Source organism: Mrakia frigida (genome assembly GCF_051309035.1).
Source record: "Mrakia frigida strain ATCC 22029 unplaced genomic scaffold BDY24scaffold_1, whole genome shotgun sequence".
Lineage (NCBI taxonomy): Eukaryota > Fungi > Basidiomycota > Tremellomycetes > Cystofilobasidiales > Mrakiaceae > Mrakia > Mrakia frigida.
Genome location: NW_027481280.1, coordinates 939,157 through 965,458, shown reverse-complemented (window position 1 = coordinate 965,458; position 26,302 = coordinate 939,157). Strand labels below are relative to the sequence as shown.

At 55.6% G+C, this 26,302-nt stretch overlaps 8 protein-coding genes across 8 annotated transcripts; 4 read left to right on the top strand and 4 right to left on the bottom strand.

The window, feature by feature from the left end:
* Positions 1-535: 535 nt before the first annotated feature.
* Positions 536-1,209, bottom strand: BDY24DRAFT_374130 (uncharacterized protein; the record flags this gene model as incomplete). Its single annotated transcript, XM_076638371.1, has 2 exons — positions 536-933; positions 1,024-1,209. Coding segments are annotated over 2 exons (557 nt in total), but the record flags the coding sequence as incomplete, so codon positions are not given.
* A 914-nt stretch (positions 1,210-2,123) lies between these two features.
* Positions 2,124-8,413, top strand: BDY24DRAFT_374124 (uncharacterized protein). The gene is made up of 7 exons (XM_076638370.1): positions 2,124-2,580; positions 2,663-2,887; positions 3,263-4,764; positions 4,856-5,120; positions 5,213-6,045; positions 6,133-7,925; positions 8,022-8,413. The coding sequence occupies exons 1-7, from the start codon at positions 2,422-2,424 to the stop codon at positions 8,072-8,074; spliced, it is 4,830 nt and encodes a 1,609-aa protein (XP_076501276.1). The 5' UTR covers positions 2,124-2,421; the 3' UTR covers positions 8,075-8,413.
* Positions 8,414-9,045: 632 nt separating this feature from the next.
* On the bottom strand, positions 9,046-10,861 carry BMT5 (25S rRNA (uracil2634-N3)-methyltransferase). Its single transcript, XM_076635787.1, has 5 exons — positions 10,660-10,861; positions 10,456-10,558; positions 10,100-10,357; positions 9,632-10,007; positions 9,046-9,539 (listed from the first exon to the last, which is right to left on the bottom strand). Exons 1-5 carry the CDS (start codon positions 10,744-10,746, stop codon positions 9,095-9,097), a joined length of 1,269 nt encoding a protein of 422 aa, XP_076501275.1. The 5' UTR covers positions 10,747-10,861; the 3' UTR covers positions 9,046-9,094.
* Positions 10,862-12,755: 1,894 nt separating this feature from the next.
* BDY24DRAFT_335024 (YT521-B-like domain-containing protein) lies at positions 12,756-15,755 on the top strand (the record flags this gene model as incomplete). Its single annotated transcript, XM_076637175.1, has 7 exons — positions 12,756-13,464; positions 13,666-13,744; positions 13,847-14,002; positions 14,908-14,941; positions 15,214-15,294; positions 15,385-15,397; positions 15,490-15,755. The coding sequence occupies 7 exons, from the start codon at positions 12,756-12,758 to the stop codon at positions 15,753-15,755; spliced, it is 1,338 nt and encodes a 445-aa protein (XP_076501274.1).
* Positions 15,756-16,319: 564 nt separating this feature from the next.
* On the bottom strand, positions 16,320-17,636 carry BDY24DRAFT_411213 (uncharacterized protein; the record flags this gene model as incomplete). The annotated part of the gene is made up of 7 exons (XM_076642898.1): positions 16,320-16,568; positions 16,714-17,036; positions 17,132-17,156; positions 17,217-17,238; positions 17,327-17,342; positions 17,414-17,438; positions 17,553-17,636. 7 exons carry the CDS (start codon positions 17,634-17,636, stop codon positions 16,320-16,322), a joined length of 744 nt encoding a protein of 247 aa, XP_076501273.1.
* BDY24DRAFT_374114 (zinc finger MYND domain-containing protein) lies at positions 17,619-19,692 on the bottom strand. Its single transcript, XM_076638369.1, has 9 exons — positions 19,483-19,692; positions 19,359-19,409; positions 19,051-19,257; positions 18,660-18,959; positions 18,411-18,566; positions 18,227-18,254; positions 18,064-18,133; positions 17,944-17,983; positions 17,619-17,809 (listed from the first exon to the last, which is right to left on the bottom strand). Exons 1-7 carry the CDS (start codon positions 19,657-19,659, stop codon positions 18,075-18,077), a joined length of 978 nt encoding a protein of 325 aa, XP_076501272.1. The 5' UTR covers positions 19,660-19,692; the 3' UTR covers positions 17,619-17,809; positions 17,944-17,983; positions 18,064-18,074.
* Positions 19,693-19,767: 75 nt separating this feature from the next.
* BDY24DRAFT_374113 (NOL8 family RNA-binding protein) lies at positions 19,768-22,989 on the top strand. Its single transcript, XM_076638368.1, has 5 exons — positions 19,768-19,952; positions 20,143-20,441; positions 20,554-22,255; positions 22,340-22,679; positions 22,800-22,989. The coding sequence occupies exons 1-5, from the start codon at positions 19,793-19,795 to the stop codon at positions 22,948-22,950; spliced, it is 2,652 nt and encodes an 883-aa protein (XP_076501271.1). The 5' UTR covers positions 19,768-19,792; the 3' UTR covers positions 22,951-22,989.
* Positions 22,990-23,591: 602 nt separating this feature from the next.
* Positions 23,592-25,991, top strand: PTC1 (type 2C protein phosphatase PTC1). The gene is made up of 8 exons (XM_076638367.1): positions 23,592-23,659; positions 23,731-23,953; positions 24,058-24,227; positions 24,341-24,392; positions 24,678-25,165; positions 25,370-25,479; positions 25,568-25,692; positions 25,769-25,991. The coding sequence occupies exons 2-8, from the start codon at positions 23,819-23,821 to the stop codon at positions 25,937-25,939; spliced, it is 1,251 nt and encodes a 416-aa protein (XP_076501270.1). The 5' UTR covers positions 23,592-23,659; positions 23,731-23,818; the 3' UTR covers positions 25,940-25,991.
* The last annotated feature ends 311 nt before the right edge of the window (positions 25,992-26,302 follow it).

Here is a 26,302-nt window from a genome sequence, read left to right as displayed (position 1 = left end):
CTTCTCTCTGCCCCCGTTGTTCAGAGTGACCAGAAAACGACGAGGCATCAAGAATCGAACGACGAGCGCCGACAAAAGGGTATCTATGGAACCAGAGCAGAAGAAGACGGGAAAGTGGTATATGGGATGAGAATAAGGTGGTAAGATTGGTCCCAATGAGGGGTCGAAAGAGACGGCTCGACGCGTCGCGACCCTTCGTTGTCAACCCAACCTCGGCGACGGTTTCCTCCTTCTTCACGGGGAGTCAAATATATCTAGGAGCTCTCTATCTGCATTCTAATGGTCAAGCTGTATCCCTCTATTAGCAGAACAAGCCGAGAAAGTTTGAGGGAGCGCAAGGAACGACTTCCCGTCGGCGCCGCATGCTTTTTTTTCCCGTCCTCTTCTCGTCCGCAAGATCGAATCAAGGGAGGCACACCAGCTTTGAAGACGGCAGTGCTCGACATCTCACTTGGATACCTACCAGTCAAAGAAAGTCAGTCATGATGATCGTCAAAGAAACCAAAGCGAAGCGAAACCAAAAAAGAAACGACGCGCCTCGTCCAACACGCCTCCCTCCTCGTTACCTCTCCCTCCTCTCCCTCTCCTTCCCCTTTCCTCCTCTCTTCCCTCCTCCCAAGCCGTTACTCTTCCTCCCTCTTCCCTCCTCCTCCTCTCCCTCCTCTCCCAACCCATTAACCCAAACCCAGCCTCTCATCACTCCCGCCGCCCCTCCGCCCACGACCGCTCCAACGACCGCGCAGCTACCCAAGAAAACTCCCACGGGCATAAGGACCTGGATGGTCGCGTAGACTAAGCGGACGGGGAGGACGAAGATGGCGTGGAGGGGGATGGTGATGGGGAGGAGGAGGTAGGAGAGCAAGGTGAACAGGGTGAGGAGGACGTAGAGGAGGAAGTGCAGAGGGAGGAGGAGGTAGGGGAGGAAAGGCGTTACTGCGTGGAAGAAGGCTGGGGGGTGAGTGGGAGGGAGAGAAGAGAGGGAGCGAAGAGAAGGAGAGAGGGAAAAGGGAGACGGAGACTAACGAGGATGAGGTCGTCGGTTGGGTTGATTGTAATTTTCGTAGCCTCCCACGTCGTCGTTGTCAACGCAGCGCAAGCTCTTCGACGACGACAAAGACGATTCGGCTCTTCGTTTCCTAGCAGCAGCAGCAGCTCTCGACTTGGCCGCTGATCGCCTTCGAGCAGCAGCTTCCCGCTCCTCCTCCATCTCGTCCTCGTCCTCGTCCTCGTCCGCCTCGTCCTCCTCCTCTTCTTGAGCTCGAACGGGTGAAGTGTTGACTCTAGACTTAATCCCTTCCTTGACGACCCTCGCAGGATGAGCTATGTTCTTGCCTACCCACCCTTCTACGATGTGAGCGTCTCGTTGGACTTCTCGAGCGAGATTCCCTCCATTCGAGTGACCGTCAGGGGAGGAGGAGAACAACCAGATGGCTACAAGACGAAGGGAGAAGCGTGAGTTTCGCTTCAGGGGAGGCCGAGTGTGAAGTATAGCAAGCTAAGTAGGCACGAAGTGACTCACCTAACGGAAGCAAGAGGGAGAACATGATGAGGGTGTTGAAGGAGGAGAGGGAAGGAGGAGGGGAGCGAGCTCGTCGAGTTCGTCCTGCTGGAGAAGGTGACGTTCCAGAAGGGTGGTTGACTGCTGGAGAAGGAGAGCGAACCATCCTGGGGGTGTATAGTAGAGAGAGGTCGCTGTAAATAAGTCAGGAAAGGAGGATGGGTGTTGGAAAGAGGAAGGAGGAAAGGGTGAGCTCGAACGACAAACACGTCTCCACGATGGAGATTCCCGCAGCCTCGAGAAGTCACCGAAAGTCTATAGTTTCGTTGAAACAGCGTCAAGCTGATAGAGAGGAAGGTTCAAGCCGTCTTGCTGCGATCTCAGATGGGTCAAGTTCAATGGTAGAAAGGAGAGAAAGAGAGAGAGGAAGGAGAGCTCGCAACGCGAGGGAGATCGCCCTCGTCGTCCAGAACTGGTCGTTGCGTCAAATTTGTAGCTCCATTGCGAGAGGTTGAAGGCTCTGTTCTGTCTCATACATTTATGTATCTACAGGATTTTCTTGTGAAACCTTTGACTTTTCGGCCCATCCGCGCTCTGATCGTTCGAAACTCGTCTCCGTCCGTTCCCCTCCTTCGGTGTTCGTTTCCCTCAAACATCGACAGCACCTCCCCCTCCCTTCTCTCTCTCTCTTCGCCATCGACTCGACTCTCACATCGCAGAGATACCTGTCCTCTACGGCTGTTCATCCTCGCTCAAACTCCCAAGGTCGCTTGGCCCGTCTCTTTCGCAGCGGAAAAGGAAGCGCGTCCTCCTTCCCTCCCTCCGTTCACCTTTCAGCTTTCAGCTTTCACCTCCTCCTTCGACCTTTCGAACCTCCCACGGCTCAAGAGAGAATCGACTCTACTTTTGCGTAGGGATCCAAGATGATGGTTGCGCCTTCTTCTTCCTCCCTCCCACCCCCTCTTCGTCTCATCGACAACGACCCACCTCCTCCTCCTCTTCCTCCTTCCGCTTCGTCCTCTTCCTCGAACGACGGACCTTCTTCCTACCTCCTCCCTATGGCTTCGCCCATGTCACCTTTCGTGAGCGCATACACTCCTTCTATACACTGCTCTTCCTCTTGTTTCGCTGATCTCTGTCCTCGTTCTTGTCGCGTTCTCTCAGTCCAACACTCCCTTCCTCGGAAGGTCACCTTCCACCTCGTCCAATCCAACTCGCTTCATCGACAGCAACTTCCCTTCTTCGTCCAACCAAGATCAAGAGCAGGATACCTCATCGAGACCCTCTCAGCTTCCCGTTCCTGGGATTCATCTGGGAAGTTTCAAGGGGATCAGAATGGTGGATTACGAAGGGGAAGAAGGAGGGGAAGGAGCAGGAGCAGCCGAGGAGGTGAGTTCAGAACGGGCCAGTCAGTTTCGACATCTTTCCGCTCCCTTGAGGATGCAAATCTCCATCGGGAGCTCGGAAGATCTTCCAGCGTCGGAAGATATCCTTCTCTTCGACATGCGAAGATCGGAGGGAAGGAGGCAGAGCAGTGCCGAACCCAGCTTCGACGGGTCCGTGCTGTTGCTCGCTCGCTCGATCTCCCTCCTCTTCTTTCTTTCCACACCGCTTCTTCAGCACAACCCCTTCCTCCACCATCTGAGCAGCTCATATATGCTCTGAACAGGTCGTCACCTCATCTGACTCTCCGTGACGTTTCATTCTTCTTGTACTGACTCCTCTCTCTTTCGACCTCCTTTCTTGCTCACTCCTCGCTCTCAGTCAACTCAACCATCGACCTCTTCCTCAGCCCGAACCCCTCCTTCTCCCAACCGACCTCTTCGCTCCCCAACCACTCCCACGTCCCCTCGACCCTTCTACACCTCACCTACCTCGGGGGCCCACGCTCTTCCCTCACCTCGCGACTCGGCAGCTGTTTCGAGAAGGAAGACGGTTGGCGCCTCCGTCGTAGCTGCGAGCAATCAACAAGTTCTCGCCAAAGGAGAAGGAGGACAGCTCATGAGGGGTTTGGGAATAGTCGATTCAGGAGAAGGATACGAGGAGGAGTACTTCGGTCCATCAGGAGGAGGAGGAGGAGATGGTTCGACGAGGGAGAGCTCGAGCGTGAACGGCAGCGGAGGAGGAGAGTTGGGAATGAGGTCGCCTCCTCCTCGACGGTCGACGACCGAGGAGATCCTCTCAGGAGAGATGGATAGTCCTCCTGGAACGTTCGGACTCAAGACCAAGAAGTCTCGACAGGATCAGATGCCGTCCTACTCCCCTTCCTCGTCGACACCACCGCCTCTTCCAACCTCCGCTTCGTCCTCCTCGTCTAAAAGTCATCCTCAATACCTGACTTCCAACTCCAACTCCAATTCGAATCGACCAACAACTCCTTCCTCATCTCTCCCAGTCCCTCCTCTCCCCAAACCTCCTCAGTTCCCTCGTTCAGATTCAGGAATCCTCGACCCTCGCTCGGATGGAGGAGTGCTCGATCCTCCCTCCCCAGCACCACCTCTTCCCACCTCCCCTCAGTCCATCACGAACAACACTCGTCGGAACAGATCTCCTTCGCCGTCTCCATACGGAGCTGAGAAAACCTCACCGGAAGAGCTCGAACCTGTCAACCACGCAGGAGTCGGCTCGCGTCACCTCTTCTCGCCCACCTCGTCTTCCTTCCCTCCTGGAAGCTACCCTCCTCATCCCTCAGATCCCAACCCAAGCTCTCGCCAAAGCTCAGGTGACAACCGACCTTCCTCCTCCTCATCACCACCTCAACCTCCTCCCCTCGTCAACCGTCTCTCGTCCACAGGATCCCGAGGCTCTTCGAGAGCTCTTCCTCAGCCTCCTCCTCCAACCACCTCCAACTCGAACCCAACCCTTCCTTCCTCTCCTCCCGCACCACCACCACCGCCGCCTCCTCCTACTCAATCACAACCCCAACACACGCAATCAGGCTTCCAACCTCCAACGACTCAGCAGAAGCAGTTCCAACAAGCCCAACGAGAATCGCTGAGGATGCCGATCCCAGTTCAGGAACGACGAGATCCTCTCGCTGCCTACATCCCTGGACTGGCGAACGAGCTCGGACCGTATCCTTCTCCAAGGCGGAGTATGGACCCTTGGTCGGCGGGAGTCGAGTCGGGGCAGAGACAGTCGGGAGTGGGAGGAACGGGAGTCGACGTGAGAGCAGGAGGAGGGGCAGGAGTAGGAGCAGGAGGGCAGCAGGGAGGTCCGCAGAGGTTGTCGATGGCTGTTCCTAGGCAGGAGGAGGTTTGCTTGGAGTGAGTTCGACTCGTCATTCCGCTTTAGAGCCTCGTCGTTGAGAGTCCTCCGAGTCGAGGCTGACCGACGCGTTCGTTTCCGTTTTCGCAGATGCCTCACTCGAGATCGAGACCTCATCACCGTCGACGTCTCTTCTCCTGGGATCTGGGCTCGTCAATCCGACGCTGACTTCGACGATCTCGCTGAGCGGGAACGGGCGGGAGAGGACGTGACGAACTTGATGAAGGGAGGGAGGCAGTGGGAGGGAGGAGGACCTGTGGGGATGGGAATGGTGGCTGGGTTGGAAGGGTCGAAGAGGAGGACGCTGAAGGGGAACAGGTTGAGTGAAGAGGCTTTGAAGGAGTGGACGTTAAAGGTGAGTCCCATTCTCCACCGGTGTGCTTGAGGAGCTGGTCGAGCTCGAGACGCGTCGAGCTGATCGGTTCCTTTTCTTTCTCCGTTTCGCAGAACCCTCCCGCCTCGACCCATCGATTCCAAACCCTCCAAATCTACCTCCTCTCCCAATCCCAACTCCTCAACGCCGAAGCCACCTCTCGAGCCTCCACCTCCATCGAATCTCGGATCCTCTCAACCAAGATGCGAGACACCTTCGCTACCCTTCGACGAGACTCAGGAGCTCCCGTCGACGCTTCCAACGGAGGCGTTCGAGTTCGACCTTCCCGACCCGTCGAAGGAGCCAAGGAGACCATCATGCTCGAGAGCGGGATCGTCGTCGAGAAGGTTGACCTCAAGAAGGCCGAGAAGGAGAGGAGGAAGTCTGGAGGAGCCGCTTCGATAGGAGGAAGTCGACCACGCGTCGGAAGTTGGCTCGCAGGAGCTGGAACAGGACCTCCTCAGCACCCTCTTCAGCAGCAGCGATCGTCGACGACACCTACGAACCTCCCTTCGTCGAACCGAGTTTCGTCAGGATCGACTATCTACCTTCCCAACAACTTCAACCCGAACCAGCCTCAGAGCGGAGATCTCTCTCATCTTCGTCCGACGGCCTCGTACTCGGCGTTCCAGGATCAGAGGCAGGCGTCGAACCCTTCGCCGACGGGTCAGATCATCCGACCGTTCAGTTTCGCTGTTTGGGCTGGGCGAGGAAGGAGCGCGTCGGCTGGAAACGGAGGAGGGGATGGAGGGTCGTTGAAGGACGGGGCTGGAGGAGGAGGAAGAGGAGGGTTGTTCAAAGGTCGGTTCAGAGGATCCGAGAGAGGGTGGGGTGGAAGTCAGGCGAGCGATGCTACTGGTGGAGGAAGGAGTTTCTGGGGTGGAAGTGGATCGATGATGGATATGCAGTGAGTCCGACGTGTTTCCCTCTCCTCCTCTTTCTTCGAGGTCTCATTCGCTGACTCGCTCGTCTTTCGATGCTTTTCTTCTCGCAGCCTCGGTCTCGACCGAGACAGAGAACAACGAGACATGGCTCGATTCTCGAAACCCTACCAAGCAGCCGCTTCGACGGACGGACTCAATCGACCTTGGATGCAATCGGATCAGTACTCCATCGCCGGATCGTCAACCCTCCAGTTCGAGCCTCAGTCGGAAAGTCTTCCTGCTTCGCCAACGGGAGTCAACGGAGTTCCCTCGATGCCGCCGAAGAAGAAGAAGAAGGGCATCAAGGCGTTCTTCTCGAAGATCGGAGGAGGATCAACCAAATCGACCTCGTCGTTCGGAAACTCGCCTCAGGTCGCTCAGCAGCAGCAGTTCGACGACGATCTCAGCTCTCCACTACCACCACCACCGAGTCTCTCATACCTCTCGAGGAATGGAAGGAGCTCACCGACCGGAGGAGGAGGAGGAGGAGGACCCAACTCGTTCGAGTCTCCATCCGCTCATTCTCGTACCTCGTCGGCGAACTCGTCGAACCAGTCGGGGAACAACCCTCTTTACCCACCAGGTCTTTCAGCAGGAGGTCCCAACTACCCTCAGCAGCAGCAAGGTCGCTCCGCCTCCTCACCCGTCGGAACCCAGCCCTCGAATCAACACGGCAAGACGCCCTCCCTCTCCCCTTCGACAGCCTCCGCTTCCTCTCCTTCCCCTTCGTCCATTCGGTTCCCGGCTCGTCGAGGATCTCGGGACACCATGGGATCGAGGAAATCAGGTCTCAACATCGACAGCAGCGATCCCAACTCGGCAGGCATGCACTTCATCCTCGGACCTTCCGTCGTCGGACCCAGAGGGAGCTTGGCGTCTTCTCCTGGAGAAATAGGAGACAAACGGAAGAGCTTAGGGGACGGGCTGAACGGGTTGCTCGACCTAGGCTTGGTGAGAGACGAGAATGGGGTTTACGGAGTCGACGACGCGTCGACGAGACCGCTCTCAGCGACCGTCGTCGTTCCTCCGAGGCAGAGTCCCCAGCAGTTCGGAGGGAAGGGAGGAGGAGTCCCGATACATCCTCCCCAGCAGCAGCAGCAGCATCAACAACATCAGCAGCAGCAGTACCAGCAGAACAGCATCGGGGCTGGAGCGTTCTACTCGTCGAACGGAGGACACTCGAGCCTGAGTGGTCGTCCGTCGTCGGCGAACAACGGTCCTCCCCTTTCGTCGTCTAGTCAACACCATCCTCCGACGACGATGCATCAACAACAACCCTCTTTTTCATCCCAACGTCGTCTCTCCCTCTACAAGGATCTTCCTCCTCTCCCACCCGGCGATCCCTCTTCAACTCCCTCCTCAGGTCTCTCCTCCCCAGCCTCCCTCGCCACTCCCGTTCAAACCCAACAGTTCCAGTCCTCCCAACCCCACTCGCAACTCCAACAACCCTTCCATCAAGGTCCCTCTCTCTCTCGACCTCACTCCCATCAACTCCCTTCGTCCTCTTCCTCCCCTCGTCACGCCTCCAACCCAAGTCCCAACGGCGGACCCAACTCTCCTCGTCCTTACACGACCCACTACCCCGGAGCCTCTCCTCAGCAGCAAACCTACGGCGGCGTACCCGATCAGTTCGCTGACCACCTTCAGAGAGGGTGGAACGATCCGGATGCGAAGGCTGCGACGGTTGGGTCGGGGAAGAAGGAGAAAGGAGGGAAAGCGAGAGGGAAGCTGAGTGGGTTCTTTGGACATGGGAAGAAGGATAAGATGGGAGAAGGGCATGTGGACGCGGAGGGGAGGAGAGGGACGTCGAGTGATTTGCAGGCGATTACGAGAGCGATAACGAGGGATGAAGGGGACTTTGCTGGTGAGTTTTCGGCCGTTCTTTGACGCGTCTGGTCGAGGCTCGTTCGTCCCTTTCTCGAGCTGATCTCCTCTTTTATTGTCCGTTCCTTCTTTTTAGCCTACCGCTACCCAGCGAACGACGCAACCTTCGAACCTGAACCCCGTCGTTGAGTCCCACACGCCTCGTCTTTTCTCGTCTCTTCTCGTTCTCTTCCTCCTTTTTACCATCTCCCAGGGACTTTTCTTTTCTTCTTCTCTCTTCTTTATCATCCTCTTTGACTTATCCACCCCTCCCACTCCTTCACGAACACGTCTCTTTCTCTGCACGCTTCTCGCCCTCACGTCCGTTTCGTCCTCGTTTCTCACTTTGCATCTCTCCATCTATTTTTCTCTGTTGGTTTCAGCACACACACTCACTCTATTCGTCTTCTCGTCTTCTCATGCATCTACTCTACGTACCCGCTTTTCTGTTCGTTCGTATCTCGATTGGACTTGACCTTTTTGCTCGAAGACGAGAAAGGAGAGAGAGGCAGGGAAGAGACGCGTCGTGGAGTTCGAGGCGAGGCTTGCTTTCTTCGGTGCGAGAGGAGTGGAACGAACGAGCATGAGTACGATTAATTAAGTACGCAAGGTTTAATAGGTGAGGAGACTAAGGTAGGTTGCGGATGTAGTTCAAGAGAGAGAGTAGGCGAGCGAGCTGGGGAAGAAGAGAGCGAAGAGACGCGTCAAGACGAAGGCAAGAAGAAATTGGGGAAGGAGAACTGAGGATACTCACGAGGTTGTTGTTCAAGTCGAAGGATAACCTACTCAGAGGGACGGGTTGATGGACCTTGAGACGCCGCTGCTGGTCAAGAAAAAGACGAGAGGGGAGCTCGTCAGCGAAGCAGGAGTCGACGACAGCGAACAAACTCGAACGACTCACGAGCGACGTTGGCCTTGCTTGAACTCTTGGAAGCCACGAGAGGTTTGCATAGGGGCTATTAATCAAGACGGGAAACAGTAAAAGTCAGAACTGCTGGAACGAGGCATAACAGAAAGCGAGCAACTCCCGTCATTCTCCTCGAGCCTCCCTTCTTGGTCAGTTGTGAGTACCGGATTTCTAAACTCGATCAGCACCCAGCTCGCTTTCCTAACCTGTCCGAAACATCTTAAAAGCAAAGCAAGCCCATCAATCTCCTCTTCCGCTCGTCCCTACAGCCCTCGGTCGTTCCATCCCTTATCCGCCCTAGGAGCCGTGAACTCAGGTCTCTTATCCTTCCAACCATTCCCACCCTTCTTCTTCTCCTCCCTCAACTCTTTCTTCCTCCTCTCGATCCTCTCCGTCCTCGTCTCGGTCCCTTCCTCGTCCACCTCCTCCTCCAAACTAGCATCCAGCACCTCAGCCTCCCACGTTCGTCCTCCACCTCGCTCCTCGATCTCCTCGTTGGCAGACTTGGAAACACCGTCCTTGAACCCGATGGTTCGTCGATGAGCGTAACCGGGGTAGAGGTTTGGGTGGAAGGCGAAGGAGCGGAGGATTTGGTATTTGGGTTGGGTTGGAGGGAGGGTGGTTTTGGTGAGGGAGGGACGGAGAGCGGGAGCGACGAAGGAGGCTGGAGGTGGAGGAGGAGGTCGGGTGAAGAGATGAGGGAGATCCCTGCGAAAACAGCAAAACGAGAGAGGAAGGAAGAAACGAAAGTCAGTTCGACGCGTCGCGACTCCTCTTCAGCCTTTGTTTCCGAAACTCACCAAAGCGTATAAGGAACCGCATCTCTCAGAGTGATCAAAACCACACCCTTCTGGTTCTTCATGCTTCCCCTCGCCAACGCACTCGTGCTCGCCTCTCCCGTGGCAGCGTCTCCCTCCATCAACACCTCCTCGTCCAAATCGCTCACTCCCTCCAGATCATCATCGTCTCCTCCTCCGTTCCCTCCTCCAGCGTTTCCATCCTGATCAACACGTTCTCTTCCCTTTCCCTTTCCTCGAGCCGATCGAGTCTTCTTGGTTACGACGGGAGGGAGACGAGAGCGACCTTGGGAAAGGAAGGGAGGGACGGAACGAAGGAAGCGGAGGATGAGAGCTTGGTTGAGGATGACGTTTCGGGACTGGGATTTCTCGCCGAGACCTGAGATGGATGAACAAAAAGGAGTTCAGTATATAGAGTCACTCGACTTGAGCGGAGGAAGGAGAGCGACGGAGAGGAGAAGTTGGACTTACCGACGTGAGGGAAGTTGAAAACGACCTTTGTGAAGCCTCCCTTCATCTTCCTGATCTCCTCGACAGCCTCGAGATCTCCAGCATCGACCTCGAACAGGACGGGGACACCGAGCTCTCGGACTTTGGCGACGAGATCTTTGGCGTCGGGGTACTTGAGGTAGCAGGTTTCCTCCGAGTCGAAGGAGGTTGCGAGGACTTGGTGAGGAGGAGAGATGAGAGGGTGGGCGACGAGGAGAGCGTGGGTGAAGGAGAAGTTGGCTAGAGACGAAAGAGAGGCAACGAAGGAAGAGCAAGAGCAAAATGGTGAGCTTTGAGAGAAGGGAGGAAGGGGAGGAGGAAGGAAACGAAGAGCTCACCTTCTCCGAGAAGCAGAATCCTGTCGTCCTCCTCGAAAGGCATGACCTTTTTGGCTTTGGCTTTAGCCTTCTTGTCAGAGGCTTCTTGAGAAGCTTGCATACGCTAGAAATCGTCGAAAAAGGGAGAGGGAAGGGAGAGAAGGAGGAAGCGTGAGCTCGAGTCGAGGGAAGGAAAGCTGCTTCGACCTCGTCGACCGAACTTACCTGCTCCTTCTTCTCAGCCTCCTTGATCTTGCCTTCCTGCTGCTTCCGGTTGGCGAGAGCACCTTTGAGAGAGGGTTTCTTGGCCATGACTTGATGGAGTACAAGAGGGAGGGAGGGAGGGAGGGAGAGAGTTGGAGAGAGAGAGGGAGGAGAGGGAAGGAGGAGGTGAGCTCGTCGATTCCAAAAGCTTTCGACCTCGCCCAGTTTCTAACCTTTGGAGATCAAGAAGGTGAGTTTTTTCAGGGTCGCTCACAAAAAAAATTGAACCTCGAAAGGGACCTCGGATGCAGATGAGTTTGAAATTTAGAGAGTTCTCTCTAAGGGGGAAAAAGAAGAGAATTTCGCTGGGAGAACGAAGAGGAAGAAACGCGTCGGTTTGTTGACTTTCGTGAGTGTCTTTCCCTCTTGTTTTTTGGTTCCGAGCTTCTTCCTGCTGTCTCTGTTTGACGAGGAGATGACCTCAAAAGCAGGGAGGGGAGGTGGAGGAAGAGCTTGGAGGAGATGGCCCCAACAACCCCCAGAGGGAAAAAGAAAAGGAAAGAGAAAACTCTATAGAACGCGAGAAACCCTTTCCTTCGTCTCTGCCCGATGACGCTGGAGGGATCTCCCTCTCTGGTCAGAACAAACCTCCTCCTTTCCTCTCCTCTCCCCTTTCCTCTCCTCTCCAACTCCCACTCCCCCTCCCCTGCCCTCTTTGAAGAGCGAAGGATGAGTTCGTAGCAGATTTTCTTCCTCTCCTCTGTCGGCGGATCGGCGAATCGGCGTTCAAGCATGGTCCTGAAAAGCAGGGGCTGCCGCTTTCTCTTTCCTTTGAGCTCGCTGACCTCTTTTTTCTCCCTTTCCCTCTCTTTTTTCTCTTCTTCTTCCATTCAGTCTCCAACCAACTTGAGGTGCCTCCAGATCAGGAGGAGGATCTATCCTTCTCCTCGATCCATCGCGACCCAGATACTTCCATTTCCCATCCAGCGTTCTCTCCATCGCCATCTGGCCTCGATCCTTCGTCCTTCTTCCTCCCTCCCGATCCTACCCAAACCACCGACGACGACGAAAATCCTCCCAACCACCACCACTTCCTCTCCTCCTCAGAAATGTCGTCCTCTCAACCGTGGTCATCTTCAGCTTCAACCGAGGGCAAGAGCTCGCTCATATCGTCGCCTCCAACCTCCGCTCGTCATTCAGGCGCGCAGACTTCCCACTCCCTCTCCTCCTCCTCCTCCTCCTCTCAATCCTACTACCGACCTCAGTTCCAGCAAGGAGGACCGAGAGGATCTTCTTCCTTCAGGCCAGGTCACCAATATCCTCCCTATCGTCTTCCCTCCCCAAGTGGCCCTCCGGACGGTCTAGGCTTCACTCGACGTCCTCCTCCTCTCGCGACGGGCTTCCCTCTTCATCAGCAACAGCACCTTCAACCCCTCCCTTACAACCCTCGTCTTCACTCCTCGCCTTCCTCACCATCGGGACCCAACTATGGATACGGAGGAGGACTTCCTGGAGTCGAGGGACCCGGTGGAGGAGGAGGAGCAGAAGGGGAGGGAGGAGCAGGAGGAGGAGGTCGAGCTTTCCCCGGAGCACCTACTTCTCCCTTCCCTCGTTCGTACGGTCTTCCTCTCCAACCTGGATACTACCCACCAGGATCCTCATCTTCAGCAGCCTCGTCCCCAGGAGGCTATCCAACATCAAATTCGTTCGATCCTCGAAATCCATCGCCCACTCCCTCCTCGCTCGACGCGTCGCCGAATCGATCTCCCTCCGCTTCTTCCTCATCGAATCGATATCGCCATCAACCTCCTCCTCACCAAGGTTACGGCAGCCACAACCAAAATCTCCGACCTCCCTTCTCTCCTTACCAGCATCGTTCCCCAGCACCTCCTCCTGCTCCTCCTCACTCTTTCTACCAACCCAACCTCTACCAATCTCCCCTCCCTCCCTCATCGACTCCAGGAGGTCCCTCTCATCCCAACGCGATGCAACCTCACACCGTTCAAGGTCCGGATGGACAGACGTGGGCGTACTTCCCTGTTCCAGTCGCGTCAGGCTACTACGGACAACCACTTGCGTACCAGGGAGGAGCAGCAGCACCGCCGTATCCCGTAGGAATGGGAGTTGGACCCTACGGACTCTACGGATCAGGAGGCTACCCCTACGGAGCAGGAGGTCTTCCGTCGTCATCTGGACCGTCTCCTCACCCTTCGTCTCCCTCTCCTCTCAACGTCGACGGTCTTCCCTTCCCTACACCCTTCCCTCCCACCTCCTCTCCGATCCTTCCTCAAGGACCTTCTCTCCTCGGCTTCAACCCTCTCTCACCCTCGTCGCGTCCGATCCCAACCGGTCCCTCCTCCTCCATCTCTCCTCGCTCCAACCTCTCTCACTCCCCCTCCAACCTCTCTCGAAAACCCTACCATCCTCCTCCTCCCGCCACTCGTTCCGAATGGGTGATGTGGTGCGGAAACGTCCCCTCGGATGCGACCCAAGACGAACTCGACGCCTTCTTCAACTCCCAATCCGTCGTTCCCAACTCCATCTCCTCCATCTTCAACATCTCCCGCTCCCAATGCTGCTTCGTCAACTTCAACTCGCAGGAAGCTCTCGAGAGCGGAATCGCCAAGTTCAACGGGATCCCGATTCGACCTGACGAGGGAGTGAGGAGTGCGAGGCTGGTCTGTCGAGTGAGGAGAAAGGAGGACGATTTGAAGGCTGGAGTTGGAGCACAGCGAGGGAGGGGAGTTCATACCGGGTGGGTCAGGGAGAAGCAGCAGCAGCAGCAGCAGCTGGAGCAGGTGATCAGGGAGAGGGAGAACAAGGAGGGTGGAGAGGAGGTGGCGAGCATTGCGGAGACGGGGGTGGTTGGGACGGTCGATCCTCCGACGGCGATGAGGTCGAGACCTCATCAAGGGTCGACGGGTTCGACCAGGACGATTTCGAGTCAGGCGTCGACGGATTCGAGTTGTGAGTGTGTTTTCTCTTCGACGCGTCGCTCGTTCCGTCTTCTCCTTTTCTTTCTTTCAGACGCTGACTTGTACTCCACCCCTTTCCACGGTACAGTCCTCTCCAAGAACTTCCCTGTCCGATACTTCATCTTGAAATCGTTCGTCTCGTCTCGTCTCGTCTTCCATCTTTAATTTCTCGTTCGTCCCATCGAATAACTGAGCTTCCCCTCTCCTCCTCCCTCTTCCTTCGCCTCAAACAGGCTCACTTCGGTCGACCTCGAAACTTCGGTTCAACGCGGACTCTGGGCTACTCAAGTCCACAACGAGCAGACCCTCGATCAAGCCTATCGAACGTCGAAGGACGTCATCCTCATCTTCGGAGCCAACAAGACGGGAGAGTTCTTTGGATACGCCAAGTGAGTTGCTTCTTCTATCATCTCGACGTCTAAAAAGGATGCCACGCGAGGGGAAATTCGAGTCGAAGAGAGACGAAGGGAAATGAAGCGAAAGCACGACGCGTCTCGCTTCGTCTCCTTTCCTTCTTTCTCTTCCCCTTCCCTTCCCCGAACACGTAATTAATCAAATCTGCTCTTCATCCTCAGGATGGCCTCTGGAATTAGCAAATCAGAACGACGCATCTCCTGGGCGTCTCGAGAATCCGGCTCAGGATCCGTCAAGTCTCCCACCTCTCCCAGTCGAACGACCTTCTCTCCCTCCGTCCACCCTTCCGTCCAGCATCGAGGCTCCGCTCCCGAACGAATCGTCGAGGACGTCGAGGATGAATCCGGGTCCAACGGAGAGTCGTCATCAGCAGGAGCAGCAGGATCAGAACACGTCCGAGCAGCCTCAAACCCACCAGCGGGGAGGCCGTCGTCGTCGACTTCTCTTCCTGTCGTCAACCACCCGGAATCGGAAGGATTCAAGACCAACGGAGGACTCTACCTCTTCCCTGAGGTTCGAGCCAGTCCAGGAGAGATCAGCCCAGGAGAGGAATCGAAGTACTCGTCGTTGGGCTCGGATCTTTCCACTCCCTCGACGTCGACCAAACCTCCCACCCTCCTCACAAAGGTCCTCGATCGAGATGGACGAGGAGAACGGGTCAGCGCGCCAGCGGACCTCGAACGCCGACTTTCGACCTCCCCGAAGATCGTTCGACCCGTTCAAGGCCTCACCCTCGACCCAGCGGATCTCAGTCGACTCCGAGTCAACGACGGGTCGCCATCGTCGCCAACTTCGCCTCTCTCGGCATCGTCCAACATCAACCTTCAACCTCCCTCAGGAAGACTTTCAACTGCCTCAGGAGTCGAAGACGAGGATGGAGTCACCAGGAAGGATTACTCGAGGAGCTCGGTGTCGTCCAATTCGACGAGATTCTCGACGTCGGCTGGATCGGGAGTCTCGAGAGCGTCGATGGTGTTGCCGAACCTCCATCTCCCTCCTTCGCCGACGACTGTGGCGCTACCTGGGGAAGGAGGGAAGAGGAGGACGTTCGCGACTGCTGGAGGGGAGGGAGGGGAAGTAGCAGCAGTGGTTTGGGGAACACCGTTCAAGGTGAGCAAAGATGAGGCATCTAGACCCGAAGAGCCTTATCTGACCTTTTCTTTCTTTGTATCTTGACTTCGAAAAGGTCGAGTGGATCAGGACGACGAGACTACCTTTCCAGCAAGTGAAACATCTTCAAAATCCATGGAACCAAAACCGAGACGTTGTGAGTCGTCTCTTCCACTCTTTTCCCTTTCTTTCCTTCCTTCGCATCGCTGATCGCGTTCTCTCTACTGCTCCCTCTCGATTCTAAAAGAAAATAAGCCGAGGTCCGTATCTTTCACCACTCTTCCGAGTCATCTCCTCTCCCAAGCTGACCTTCTTTGTGTTTTCGCTTCTCCTCTCTCTCTCACTTTCTCAGACGGAACCGAGGTAGAACCCGAAGTCGGACGACGCCTCCTCGAGGCTTGGGACGCGCCTATGGCTCCACCTAAGTTCCCATCGAATATCACCTCTCCTCCACCGGGAACGCCGTACAATCCCAATCAGTTCGTCGGCGCTCGACCTCCTCCCCTCAACTACAACAGGCCTCCTCCTCCTCCTCTCCAACCTCCGGCCCTCGGACTCAGCATGGGACCGCCTCAGCAGTACCTGAACCAGTGGGGAGAGTTCCAAATGGGGAGGTGATTCTGATCTCGTTCTCGTTCAAAAAGGCTCCTCCGAAGGACGCGTTTTCGTTTTTCTTTCTCCTCTCGTTTTGTTCGTTTTCGTTTGTTCTTCTTCAGCTCATTCTTGCACCCTCTTCGCTCGTTTTTCCTCTCGCTTTGTACTTTTAAGCTCCTTCGCTTTCGCTCTCGCTCTTAGTCAAGTCTAGCCTGCTTGTTGAGTTCATAGTACTCAAGTTTGTTCTCGATCTACTTTGCGTGCTTAGTTGTCGTTCTTCGTCCTTTTTCTTTTCTTCTCGCTCTTCGTCTCTCGCATGATTCTTTTAGCTCCCTCGAACTTCTTCTCCCTACAACTTCAGACGCATCTTCAGCCGGCGGAGCGGATGAGATTCGACGCGACGAGGAGAAGAGTGGAAACGGACTCAACCACCATATTTGCCGCCGCTGACTCAGGTTTCGAAGTCAAACAGAGATGTTACCAAGCAGCATGTTCGCTCAGCAAAAGCACCTAGCACACTCAACCAGAGAGTCAAAAACAAAACGAGAAAAGCGAAATCAACACGGACGACGCGTCGTCGTCCCCACCTCACCTCCAGCCCACCCTCATCCTCAACGCATCTCTCTCTTCCTCCCAATCTATCTTCTCCGCATTCAGCGTCATGAAGTCATCCGTCATTCGCGAGTAATCCTTCTCGAGTTGCTTGTTCTCCTTCCTGAGTCGCTTGTTCTCTCGTTGAAGCGAGTCGATCTTCTTGTTGGCAGCGGCGAGGAGACGGGATTCCTGAGTTTTGACCTTTGAGGGAGGAGTGTAGAGTTTCGAGGAGGAGGAGGCTGGCTGAGGGAAGGAAGAAAGAAGAACGGGGAGGAAGGAGACGCGTCGAAGTCAGTTCAGTTCAGCGCGTCCTTCTCCTTTCGTCTCTCTTCGATCTGCTTCGTTCCTCGACCAACGCAACGTCCTCAGAGAAAGGTACAACACTCACTGGCTGATCGCCAGAGTAATCCTCGTCCTCCCATCTGCCCCTCTTCGCCCCTTTCCCTCCAGCGCCGTCCCCACCTCCCCTCTCAGTGGATTTCGAGATAATCTCGACCTCCGAATCGTCGTCGAGCACATAGGTCTGCTCCTCTCTCATAATCTGCTCCCTCCTGCTCATCTCCAACGCTCTCTGCAAGAGAACATCATCCTCTTCGACGTCCAAGTCGACGATTCGTTGACCACGAGGCGCGGCTCCGAGCGTCTGAGGTTTGGGCGGTTGTTGGCGGACTTGGGTGAGAGCGGAAGGGTTGGGGAACTCGTCGACCCATTCTGATACGAAAGAACAGAAGAAAAGAACAGAAGGGGAAGGAAGGGAGGTCAGCGAAGGAAAGCGTCGGGCGGGCGAAGGAGGGAGAGAGACGGACTGAAGAAATCACAGGAGAAGGGTCCCTGCAACGCAAGGGAAGATCAGAATAGCTTTGGAGGATGAGAAAGAGGAAGTGTTCTCACCTCGTTACAAGCGACGAAGTCTCTGGCGGAATACGAGAAACCGAATGGAAGTCAGCGGGTGAAGATGGAGCAAAGGGAGGGAGGCAGATCGAACAAGGTCGAAAGCTCACCTGTTCGGGTTCCTCTCTGATCCAGCAGTGAAAAATCTTCTCGTCAGACCATCCACGACTCGCATACGTCAAAACTGATGTACTCACGGGTTCGACTAGTCTTCAAGATAGCCTAATCAAAGCAGAAGAACGAGAGGGAGGAAGGTCGTCAGCTCGGGCGGAGTTGGTTCGCTCGAAGGGAAGGAAAGATAAAACTTGCAGGCTTCCAATGCTCAGGGCAGCGAACAGTTCCCTCTTCGTCTGTACAAGTAGCAGCACTCGGTGAGTGGTTGGAGGGGAGAGGTCGACCGTATCCGTAAGGGTAGTCCATGGGAGGAGGAGGAAAGGGAAGGGAGGAGGAGATGAAGGCGGTTCGGAGGAAAGGGGAGAGTTGAGAGCAAGTTTCAAGGAGGCGAGAGGGCGGAAGCAAAGTCGAAAATATCTCGATGAAGATAGGTGTGTGCTGTTAAGGAGGAGGGGGTTCCGAGGTTGGACGAGGAAGGTCTTGATTTTCAGCAGGGTCGAGCGCGACGCGTTTCGGAAGTCAGCGTCTTCGTTTCGACAGCCCCGTCCTCCCTCTCCTCTTCTCGCAGGTGGATGATCGCCGAAGAAAGAACTCGATCCCTTTCGGTACGCACGTTGATGCGAAGGTGCATGGTATTTTGGTTCGTTTCGAGACTTTTGGGAGAAGGAAGAACGAATCAGTCTCACGCCTCGACGTCTCCCTCGTCGAGCAAAAACATGGACTGATCACTCACTCTCTGTCCTACTACCATTTTGGCGCAAAGCATTGAACTTTGTGAGTCTTCCAGTGAGCACGTTGATGTTCTGCGAGAGCAAAGGAGAGGGAAAAAAAGAGAGGTCAGCGCTCGTTCGACGCGTCGAGATCTCAACGACGAGTGAGTGGTCGTTGGAACGTACTGGGACCACAGTATCTGACCGAGTGGCACTAGAAGAAAAAGGGGCCAAGAGGAGGATGAGGAAGAGGGTCAGACTCGGCGAGATCGGAAGAGAAGAGAAACGACGAGCGACGAGCGAGACGAGTCTCGTTTCCTTCCAGCCCCGATGGTCGAGATAGAACGAAGGATACAGAAGAGAGACTCACCTTTGAGCAAGCTGACAGTTTTCCCTTCACACAGGCTCCATCCAGACTCTCTCCCTCGCAATCCAGCCACGGGCAGTGTCCATCGTGGCTCAATCCGAGGAGACCAACCTGCTGGTTGAGGAGCTTGATCAACCCAGCATCGAACAGGATAGATTTCTGACCGAGCCCAAAGCGACATAAAGCCGATCAGCACTGAGAATGTATCAAGGAATTGCTCGCTCGAAACCGACCTTCCTCCCGCTCACTCACCTTCAACGCCTCGAAAACAAGCAAGCAGTTCTTCTTCCCAGTGTTCCCTTCCGGCTGGACCGCTCCCGCAGGTCCCGTCACCGCGTTGATCCTGGCGATTATGTTTGGGAGATCGAGTCGAACGTGATCCAGGGTGTTGAAGAGGAGCGAGACCTTGGAGACGTCGAGCGACGGAAGGTCGGTGTTGAGCAGCCGACACGCGATCTTGAGGAGGGTGGATTGCCAGCCGAGAAGGGAAGAGAAGAAGATGGCTGTATCGTGCCATTCGACGATGGTGTCGAGGGTGATGGGTTCGGTGGTCTGGTCGAGGAGGGCGAAGGCAGAGAAGAGGCGAAAGGATCAGCGACGACGACGATTCCTTGCTCTCTACGAGGCGACGAGAGAGACTCACAGTCCAAGAATCCACGTCGAAGGTAGCAAAGATCCTCAAGTGATCGTTGATGAACTCCTCGACTCCGTTGAGGCGAAGGTATCGAACGAAGGCTGGCATTGAAGCCGTCTGCATCAGAGCTGGGACCAAAGTTCGGACCTCTTGTGCGTTTTTGGCGGATATGTAGGTGTTGAGGAGCATGGGGAGGTAGTCTGCCGCGAAGGAGTACTAGATGGGTGAAGCATGGGTAGAAAGATGAGCACGGAAGAGTCTCTGGAAGAAGAAAAGGAGGAGGTGGGCTGAGGGAACTCGAAGAGGGAGGGACGAACTAGGTAGGGAGGCTGGGTGAGCATAGGGAAGCTGGAGATGAAGTTTTGAATCTGTAGGGAATGAAGAGGGAAGTATCAGTTTCGGTCTCTCGGATCTATAGATCGTCTAGGACTGAGGACTGACTGTAGCCTCATCGGCTAGGATCTCCTTCTTAGTCCTGGGCAGCTTCGCGACCGACCTGTCGACGACCCCACCCTCTTCTTTGAATCCTAGCATACCCGCGAGGACAGCTACCCTCATCTCATCCGGCATCTCCTGCATAGAGGAGCGCATGAGTTCTTGTTGATCGATGTGCTCCATCTTCTTGAAAGGGCGAGGTGGGAGGTTGTGTTGGTCGGGAAGGAAGGAAGGGAAGGGAAGGGCTGAGCTCTGAGCTCACGGAGCAGATTCTAGATTCAACTTTCTTGACCTCCCAACTCCTTCCTTCTCCGCCATGGCACCTCCTTCGAACCCGTCCACGGAAGGATCTATAGCCAAGAGACTCCATATCGGTGGTCTCACCAACCCGAAAATTACGCATTCCGACCTCGAGAAGAGATTCTCGAGCTTCGGAAAGGTCGAAGGAGTCGAGGGAGTCGGAATCGACGCCAACGGTGAGTTCGAGTCTAAGCATCTTCCTTCTCATTCTAGAGATTCATGGAGCTCAGGAAGAGCTTTCTAGATGCCGGTGCACTTGCAGGAGAAGTTTGAGCGAGCTTGGTCGACGAAGAAGGCGAGAAAATGGAGAATGAAACGAAGCTGACCTCTCTCTTTCCTTCCTTCCCTCCGCCCTCTCTCCTCCAGGCGATCCTCGAACTTACGCCTACCTCTCCCTCACCACCACCCCAGCTCAACTCTCTCGATGTCTCTCTCTCCTCTCCGGATCGACTTGGAAGGGATCCCTCCTCAAGATTGGAGAAGCCAGGCAGCACTACGCCGTTCGACTCGAAGCTGAACGAGAAGCTCTCAAACGACCTCTCGACGAGGAGGACTTGACTGCTGCTGGGAAGAAGAAGAAGAAGGCCAAGCTCGGACGAGGAGTCAAAGGGATAGAGGCTAAGAACATGGATTTGGTAGAGATTGATAACGTTGAGGGAAGGAAGGTTCGTGGCTCTCAGTTTCTCTTGAGCTTGTCGTCGAGCTCGACTCGAGATTCGACTCCTCCCTTTTTTCTTGCAGCTGACTTTCGGACCTGTTCTTTCGTCGACTCTACAGAACTGGCATCTCACTCCTCTCTCCCACCTCATCCGACCTCTCATCCTCCGTCCCTCTCACCCCGTTCCAGCTCCCACTCTCGCTCTCCAGACCCCTCCTCCTCCTCCTCCTCCTCCCCCCGCCTCCTCCAAATCCTCCAAAGCCAAGGCTGCCAAACCCGCCAAAGCTCCACCTGCTCCCAAGAAGAAGAAGACTGGAAAGGGAGGACTCAAGTCTTCCGCTCCTCCCGTTCGTTCTCGCTTGATCGTGATCGATCCTCGTCGTTACGAGCGAAGTCACCTCGGAGCTCACATGCTCGATTCTGGAGATGTGAAGGAGGAGCGAGGATGGATCTGTGTGGATGCTGAGGGTGGAGAGGAGGGTGTGGTGAAGTGGGTCAGGGAGGGAGCGAACGGGGAGGAGCTCGGGGTCGAGGAGGTTCTGATTGGGAAGAAGAGGGTCGACGAGGTGTTGCGAGTCCTCAGTCGTCTCAGGGAGGGAGAGGCTGGATCGTCTTCGTCGTCGAGCAAGAAGGTTACGGAGGAGAAGTCTTCCGTCGAGGGTCAGGACGAAGACGAGGACATGGAGTTCGAACCCCTCAACTTCGACAACGACGACGCGTCGAACGGCGACGAGGAGGAGGACGACTGGATCCCTCTCAACCCCGCTGGAGAAACCTCAGCTTCTGCTGCTTCCCTCTTCTCCAACGACGACGATCCTCTCCCTACCGTCGAATCCTCTACCACCATCTCCCCTCTCTTCACCAGCAAGAAACTCCCTCCTACCACGACCACCAACACCAAACCCACTCCCGCTCCCGCTCCCGCCCCCGCTCTCTCCTCAACCAAAACTAAAACCGCACCACCACCACCAGCCGCTCCCACTCCCGCACCCACCAAACCTCTCAAATCCAAACCCAGTCCTCACCATCCCGTCGCCGCCGTCGCCGAACCCACCGTCGACCCTCTGGAACGAGAGTTCCTCGAAGAGAAAGCGCGAGGTCTCGACGTTCTCAAGAACCTCTTCGGAGGAGGATGGTCCCCCGAACCTACTTCGCCTCCTCCTCGAGTCGAGGCTCTTCCTGGAGGAATCGTCTACAACTCTGACGGCGAGGAGGATACGATCCCTACGACGGCTCAGGCCCCTGCGGTGTTCGAGGAGGTGGAAGAGGTCGCGACCGTTGTTGCTGTGAAGGAGCAGGTGGAGAAGCAGAAGCCTGTCGCTGTAGTAGCCGAAGCGACGACGAAGAAGTCGGTTTCGTTCGCTGGGGTTCCTGAGGTTGAGGAGGTGGAGGAGATGGTTGTTGAGGAGGAGGGCGGAGAGGAGGAGGACGAGGAGGAAGAGGACGAGGCGGAGTTGGATCCTATCGAGCTGGCGATGAGGGAGCTTCGAGGATGGGGAGGATCCGATTCAGAGGAGGAGGAAGAGGCTGCTGTCGTGGAGAAGGAGACGCCGGCGGTGATGAGGCTGAGAGGAGGAGCTGGGAGGAGCGACGTTTCGGACGAGTCGGATCAGGATCTGGACAGCGCGTCAAGCGAGAGTGAGAGCGAGAGCGAGAACGAGGATAGCTCGAGCTCGAGTGATGACGACGAGGAGGAGGCTGTTGTTGTTCCCGAAGTCAAGAAGGTCGTCGAGGTCGTCGCTGCTCCTGAACCTCCTCCGGCGAAGAAGGCGAAGAAGAACAACCCTCTCAAGGATATGTTCGCTCCTCAGTCGGATGAAGGTTCGTCTCCCTTCTTCTTCACCTACCTTCGCTTCGTATCTAGAACCAAATGTTGACTCTTTCTTTGCCTTCATCGACCTCCAGGCGCATCCTTCTCCCTCCTTTCCTCCCTCCCTCTCGACCTCGACCTCGACCCTTCCTCCGACCCAACCCTCTCTTCCACCCTCCCCCTCCCTTCAAACCTCCCTTCCACCTCCTTCTCGTCTTACCCTACCACCTCAACTCAGGACCTCGCGTCTTCAGCAACCACCTCGTTAACGGCGACCTTCAAACCCGACGCGTCCATCCCTTACTTCTTCCCATTCCTTCACCTGTCGGAAGCCGAACGAGCGAAGGGACCCAAGCTCCAGGCGAAGAGTGTGCTTGAGCTCGAGAGGGAGAAGGAAGGCGAAGGGGTTGGAGGGTTCTGGAGGAAGGATACTGAGTGAGTTTTCGACCTTTCCTTTCTTCGACGACGCGCTCTCTCTCTCTCTCTCTCTCTTCCGAGCGAAGCTTTCACTGACCCCCATTGTTTTGCTTTGATCTTCGTTTGCGTGCTTCTTAGGGAGGAGATGCAAGCTCGATGGGAGCAGGATCACCTGGAGTTGACGAGGGAGTACAAGAAGAGGCATCGAGAGGCTGTCAAGCGGAGGAGGAGACGAGGAGCGGTGGACGGGGAGGAGGATGGAGAGGGTAACGCTGTGGGGGATATGTAGATCCTATTAGACTTGTTATACCATCTCAGCTCAGTTGGATTGGCCTGGAGCAGCTCAGAGGAGGCGTGTTGAGATGGAAGCGAGGATGCGAGGACTGCAGCGGTGGATGAGGACCGAGAAGGACAACAGGAGGAACCTCCCCTGGTATCTGCAGACCTCCTCGTACGAGTTTTGTAGATCTGGTTTTCTCTTGGCTGACGAGAATGGAACGAAGGGAAAGGAAGGAGAAGAGTTCGAACGAAACGCGTCGAAGGAGGAGTCGTCCCTCGACCCCTCGCTTCTTTTGCTCCTGAGGAGCCATCTACCGAGGTTGATGACTCGGATCAACTTCCCAGCACTTTCTAATATGAAGACGTGACTCTCTCCCGAGGAGTTGAAGTTTTTCTCACTTTGAAATCTGGTCAAAACAGCGTCATCTCAAGTCGCGCAGGCGCCCGGCCATCAGTCCCTTCTCCCCTTCCCTTCTTTCAATCTCCCCAAACCCCCATCTCCTTCTTCTCTTCCACTAGTCCAACCCTGGAGCTCTCAAGAATGTCCGCCGAACGACCTCACCCTGTCCTTTCGCCTTCTCTGTTCAAGAAATGCTCTACAGGTCCGTGCTTTTCTCCGCTTCTGGTCGAAGATGACGGTTTCGAACCCCACCTCTCCTCTCCTTCCTTCTGACTCCTCTATCCCTCTCCTTCCCTCTTACAGATCCAGTCGTAGATAGGTTCGTCTCTTCTCTCTTCGTTCTCTTTGTTCTCTCGCTCAAGCTGACCCTTTCGCTCTTTCGGTTTGCAGCGACGAAGCTCCTCTCGTTCTCGACCCTCCTACGACCTCTTCCTCCACCTCCTCCCCTCCTCCTACCATCACCGATACCCCTCGATCCATGTCTACAGCCTCCTCAGAAGCTCACGAGAAGCCACCTCCTTCTCAGCACAAGAGGCCAGAGGTGTCGGTCTCGACGAGTCCGAATGCGAGGAGCAAGACGATCACCATGGCGAGCGGAAAGGACACGGGAGGAGTGAGTTTGAGACACTGCTTTGACTCTCTCTGAGCTTTCTTCGGTATAGAGAGCTCTGAACTGACCCTCTTCGTTATCTCGCCTTGGTGGTCGCGCTGCTGCAGGAACTTAACTGCCATCCCTTCGTCACAACCGAAACGAACGAGCTCCCCACCTTCAGAGTCGGAGTTTCCGAAGATCGAAACAGACGCTGCAGGAGAACCATGGAGGATTCTCACTCGTTCATCTACGATTACGGAGGAGTGCCCGGTCAGGGTTACTTTGCCGTCTTCGAGTGAGTCTTTCTCTCAAGCGAAGGTGGTCGAACGAAGTCGAAACAAAGGAAACCGAGCTGACCGAGCTCCTCCTCCTCTCCTCCTCTCTCTCGTTCGTTTCTATCTTCTATAGTGGCCACGCGGGGAAGCATGCCGCTGAGTGGTGTGGATCTCACTTCCACGAGGTGAGTCTTCTCGTTTCTGGGTTTGTGGGAAGACGAGGAAGGCAGGGAAGAAGGAGCGAGGGAGCGAGCTCCCTTGACCTCTCGAGTCACCTCCCTTCCTTTGATCGAGTACGATCGAGTTCAAGTCTCCCATCTCTATTTTCCACGTTTCCACAAACTCGACCAGCCCTCTCCACCGTTCCATCTTCTTTCGCATCCCCTGCACACGTCTCGTACCGTCCTCTCCCAAGCTCGAAGCTGACCTTCTTTCTGCTCTCCCCCTCTCTCTTCTCGCTCCGTCTTCAGTACCTCCTCGAAACCCTCCAGAAGCCACCCACCCAGCCCAGCCCTCTCCCTATCCCAGACCTCCTCAACGAAACCTTCCTCGCCGTAGACAACGAGCTCTCCAAACTCGCCGAAGCCGAAAACACTCACTCCGGATGCACCGCCGTCGTTGCGTTCCTCAGGATCGAGGACGACGATACCACCTCCAACTCTCATCAGCACGAGCATCACGACTCGAACTCTCCTTCAAAGGGGAGTGAGGAGAAGGTCGCGGATAGGCAGAGTGCCGAGGAGAGTAGTGATGGTGGAGGAGGAGGAGGGAAGATGGACAAGGTCAAGGGATTGCTGGAGAAGATGAAGAGTGGGAGTGGCAGCAGTAAGGATGGGAGCAGTGGAAGTGCGGTGGAGCATGGGACGGAGGGTGGGGTTCCTAAGGTTGTGAAGAGGAATCGGACGCAGAAGAGAGTGCTTTATACGGCGAATGTCGGTGACGCGAGGGCGGTGATTTCGTGAGTTCGAGCTCTTCCCTCTTTTCTTCCTCTTTCAAGGCTCTCCTCTCCCGTGCTGGAGTGAGTTTGGGAGCTCTCGAGCTTCCTTTAAACTCCACGGCTTGCTTCTCAGCTCATTCGAAGGGATCTGGAGGGGAAGACATGGAGTCGAGTTCGGTCGCTGACCTTTCGTTCCTTCCCTCTCCTTCGATGTTCATTTCGCAGACGACGAGGCAAAGCTGTTCGTCTGACCTACGACCACAAGGGATCGGATCAACAAGAGGCCAAGAGGATCACTGACGCTGGAGGATTCGTCATGAACAACCGAGTGAACGGTTCGTTTGTTTCCTTCGTCTCTCCTTCGACGCGTCGCGAACCTTCGAACCTGACCACTGCCTTCGGCTGTCCTCCTTCCTTCCACAGGAGTCCTCGCCGTCACTCGAGCTCTCGGAGACGCTTCAGTCAAGGAGTTTGTCGTCGGAAACCCTTACACCACTGAGACTCGGTTGGACGACGGAGACGAGTTCCTCATCGTTGCGTGCGACGGAGTGAGTCTTCCTTCCCTCTCGCCCCCGTCTTTGTTCCTTCCTTCGCTGACTCCGCTACTTTTACGTAATCGTGAAGCTCTGGGACGTCGTTTCCGATGAAGAAGCAGTCAAGCTCATCCGAGGCGTCGAGGATCCTCAGGAAGCTAGCAAGATCCTGCTCGATCATGCTCTGGCCAACTTTACCACGGATAACTTGAGCGGTGAGCCTTCTATACCTCTCTGGTCATCTTCAAATCCCCCTTGCTGACGCCTCTCGTCTCTTTGTTGCCTTCTGCAGTCCTCGTCGTCCGTCTCGGTCCCACTTCGCTCGAGTCGTAGTTGAACCGCGACTCCCTCTTTCCTTCCTCAAGCACGTCTCATCCTCTCTGTACTGGAACTTACAATACAAAATCCGCATGCACTCCACGCACCCTTTCCGTTTACCTTCTTGCTCCAGTCCTTCGTTCTCTTTGCTTAGCATTTTCCCCGTCCTCGTCCTCGTCGTTTCTTGTTCGTTCTCGTGCGTAGCCCCAACCAGCTTCTCTTTGATATGTACTTGTATCTCTAGATATCTCTCCTACTACTCGCTCCTACTGTTCTATGACTCTTTCGACCTTGGGAAACCGATTCT

Bases quoted from the DNA above. Each gene is read 5' to 3' on its own strand.
- BDY24DRAFT_374114 (XM_076638369.1), bottom strand. From the start codon at position 19,659: ATGGAGCACATCGATCAACAAGAACTCATGCGCTCCTCTATGCAGGAG. The intron at 18,960-19,050 runs GTGAGTCTCTCT...CTCCTCGACCAG, and splicing joins TCGACGTGGATTCTTGGACT to ACCACCGAACCCATCACCCT. The intron at 18,567-18,659 runs GTGAGTGAGCGG...GGGCTCGGTCAG, and splicing joins TTGTTTTCGAGGCGTTGAAG to AAATCTATCCTGTTCGATGC.
- BDY24DRAFT_374124 (XM_076638370.1), top strand. From the start codon at position 2,422: ATGATGGTTGCGCCTTCTTCTTCCTCCCTCCCACCCCCTCTTCGTCTC. The intron at 2,581-2,662 runs GTGAGCGCATAC...GCGTTCTCTCAG, and splicing joins CTTCGCCCATGTCACCTTTC to TCCAACACTCCCTTCCTCGG. The intron at 2,888-3,262 runs GTGAGTTCAGAA...CCTCGCTCTCAG, and splicing joins GAGCAGGAGCAGCCGAGGAG to TCAACTCAACCATCGACCTC.
- PTC1 (XM_076638367.1), top strand. From the start codon at position 23,819: ATGTCTACAGCCTCCTCAGAAGCTCACGAGAAGCCACCTCCTTCTCAG. The intron at 23,954-24,057 runs GTGAGTTTGAGA...GCGCTGCTGCAG, and splicing joins GCGGAAAGGACACGGGAGGA to GAACTTAACTGCCATCCCTT. The intron at 25,480-25,567 runs GTTCGTTTGTTT...TTCCTTCCACAG, and splicing joins CATGAACAACCGAGTGAACG to GAGTCCTCGCCGTCACTCGA.
- BDY24DRAFT_374113 (XM_076638368.1), top strand. From the start codon at position 19,793: ATGGCACCTCCTTCGAACCCGTCCACGGAAGGATCTATAGCCAAGAGA. The intron at 19,953-20,142 runs GTGAGTTCGAGT...TCTCTCCTCCAG, and splicing joins AGTCGGAATCGACGCCAACG to GCGATCCTCGAACTTACGCC. The intron at 22,680-22,799 runs GTGAGTTTTCGA...CGTGCTTCTTAG, and splicing joins TTCTGGAGGAAGGATACTGA to GGAGGAGATGCAAGCTCGAT.
- BMT5 (XM_076635787.1), bottom strand. From the start codon at position 10,746: ATGGCCAAGAAACCCTCTCTCAAAGGTGCTCTCGCCAACCGGAAGCAG. The intron at 10,358-10,455 runs GTGAGCTCTTCG...TTTCGTCTCTAG, and splicing joins GATTCTGCTTCTCGGAGAAG to CCAACTTCTCCTTCACCCAC. The intron at 10,008-10,099 runs GTAAGTCCAACT...CATCCATCTCAG, and splicing joins TTTCAACTTCCCTCACGTCG to GTCTCGGCGAGAAATCCCAG.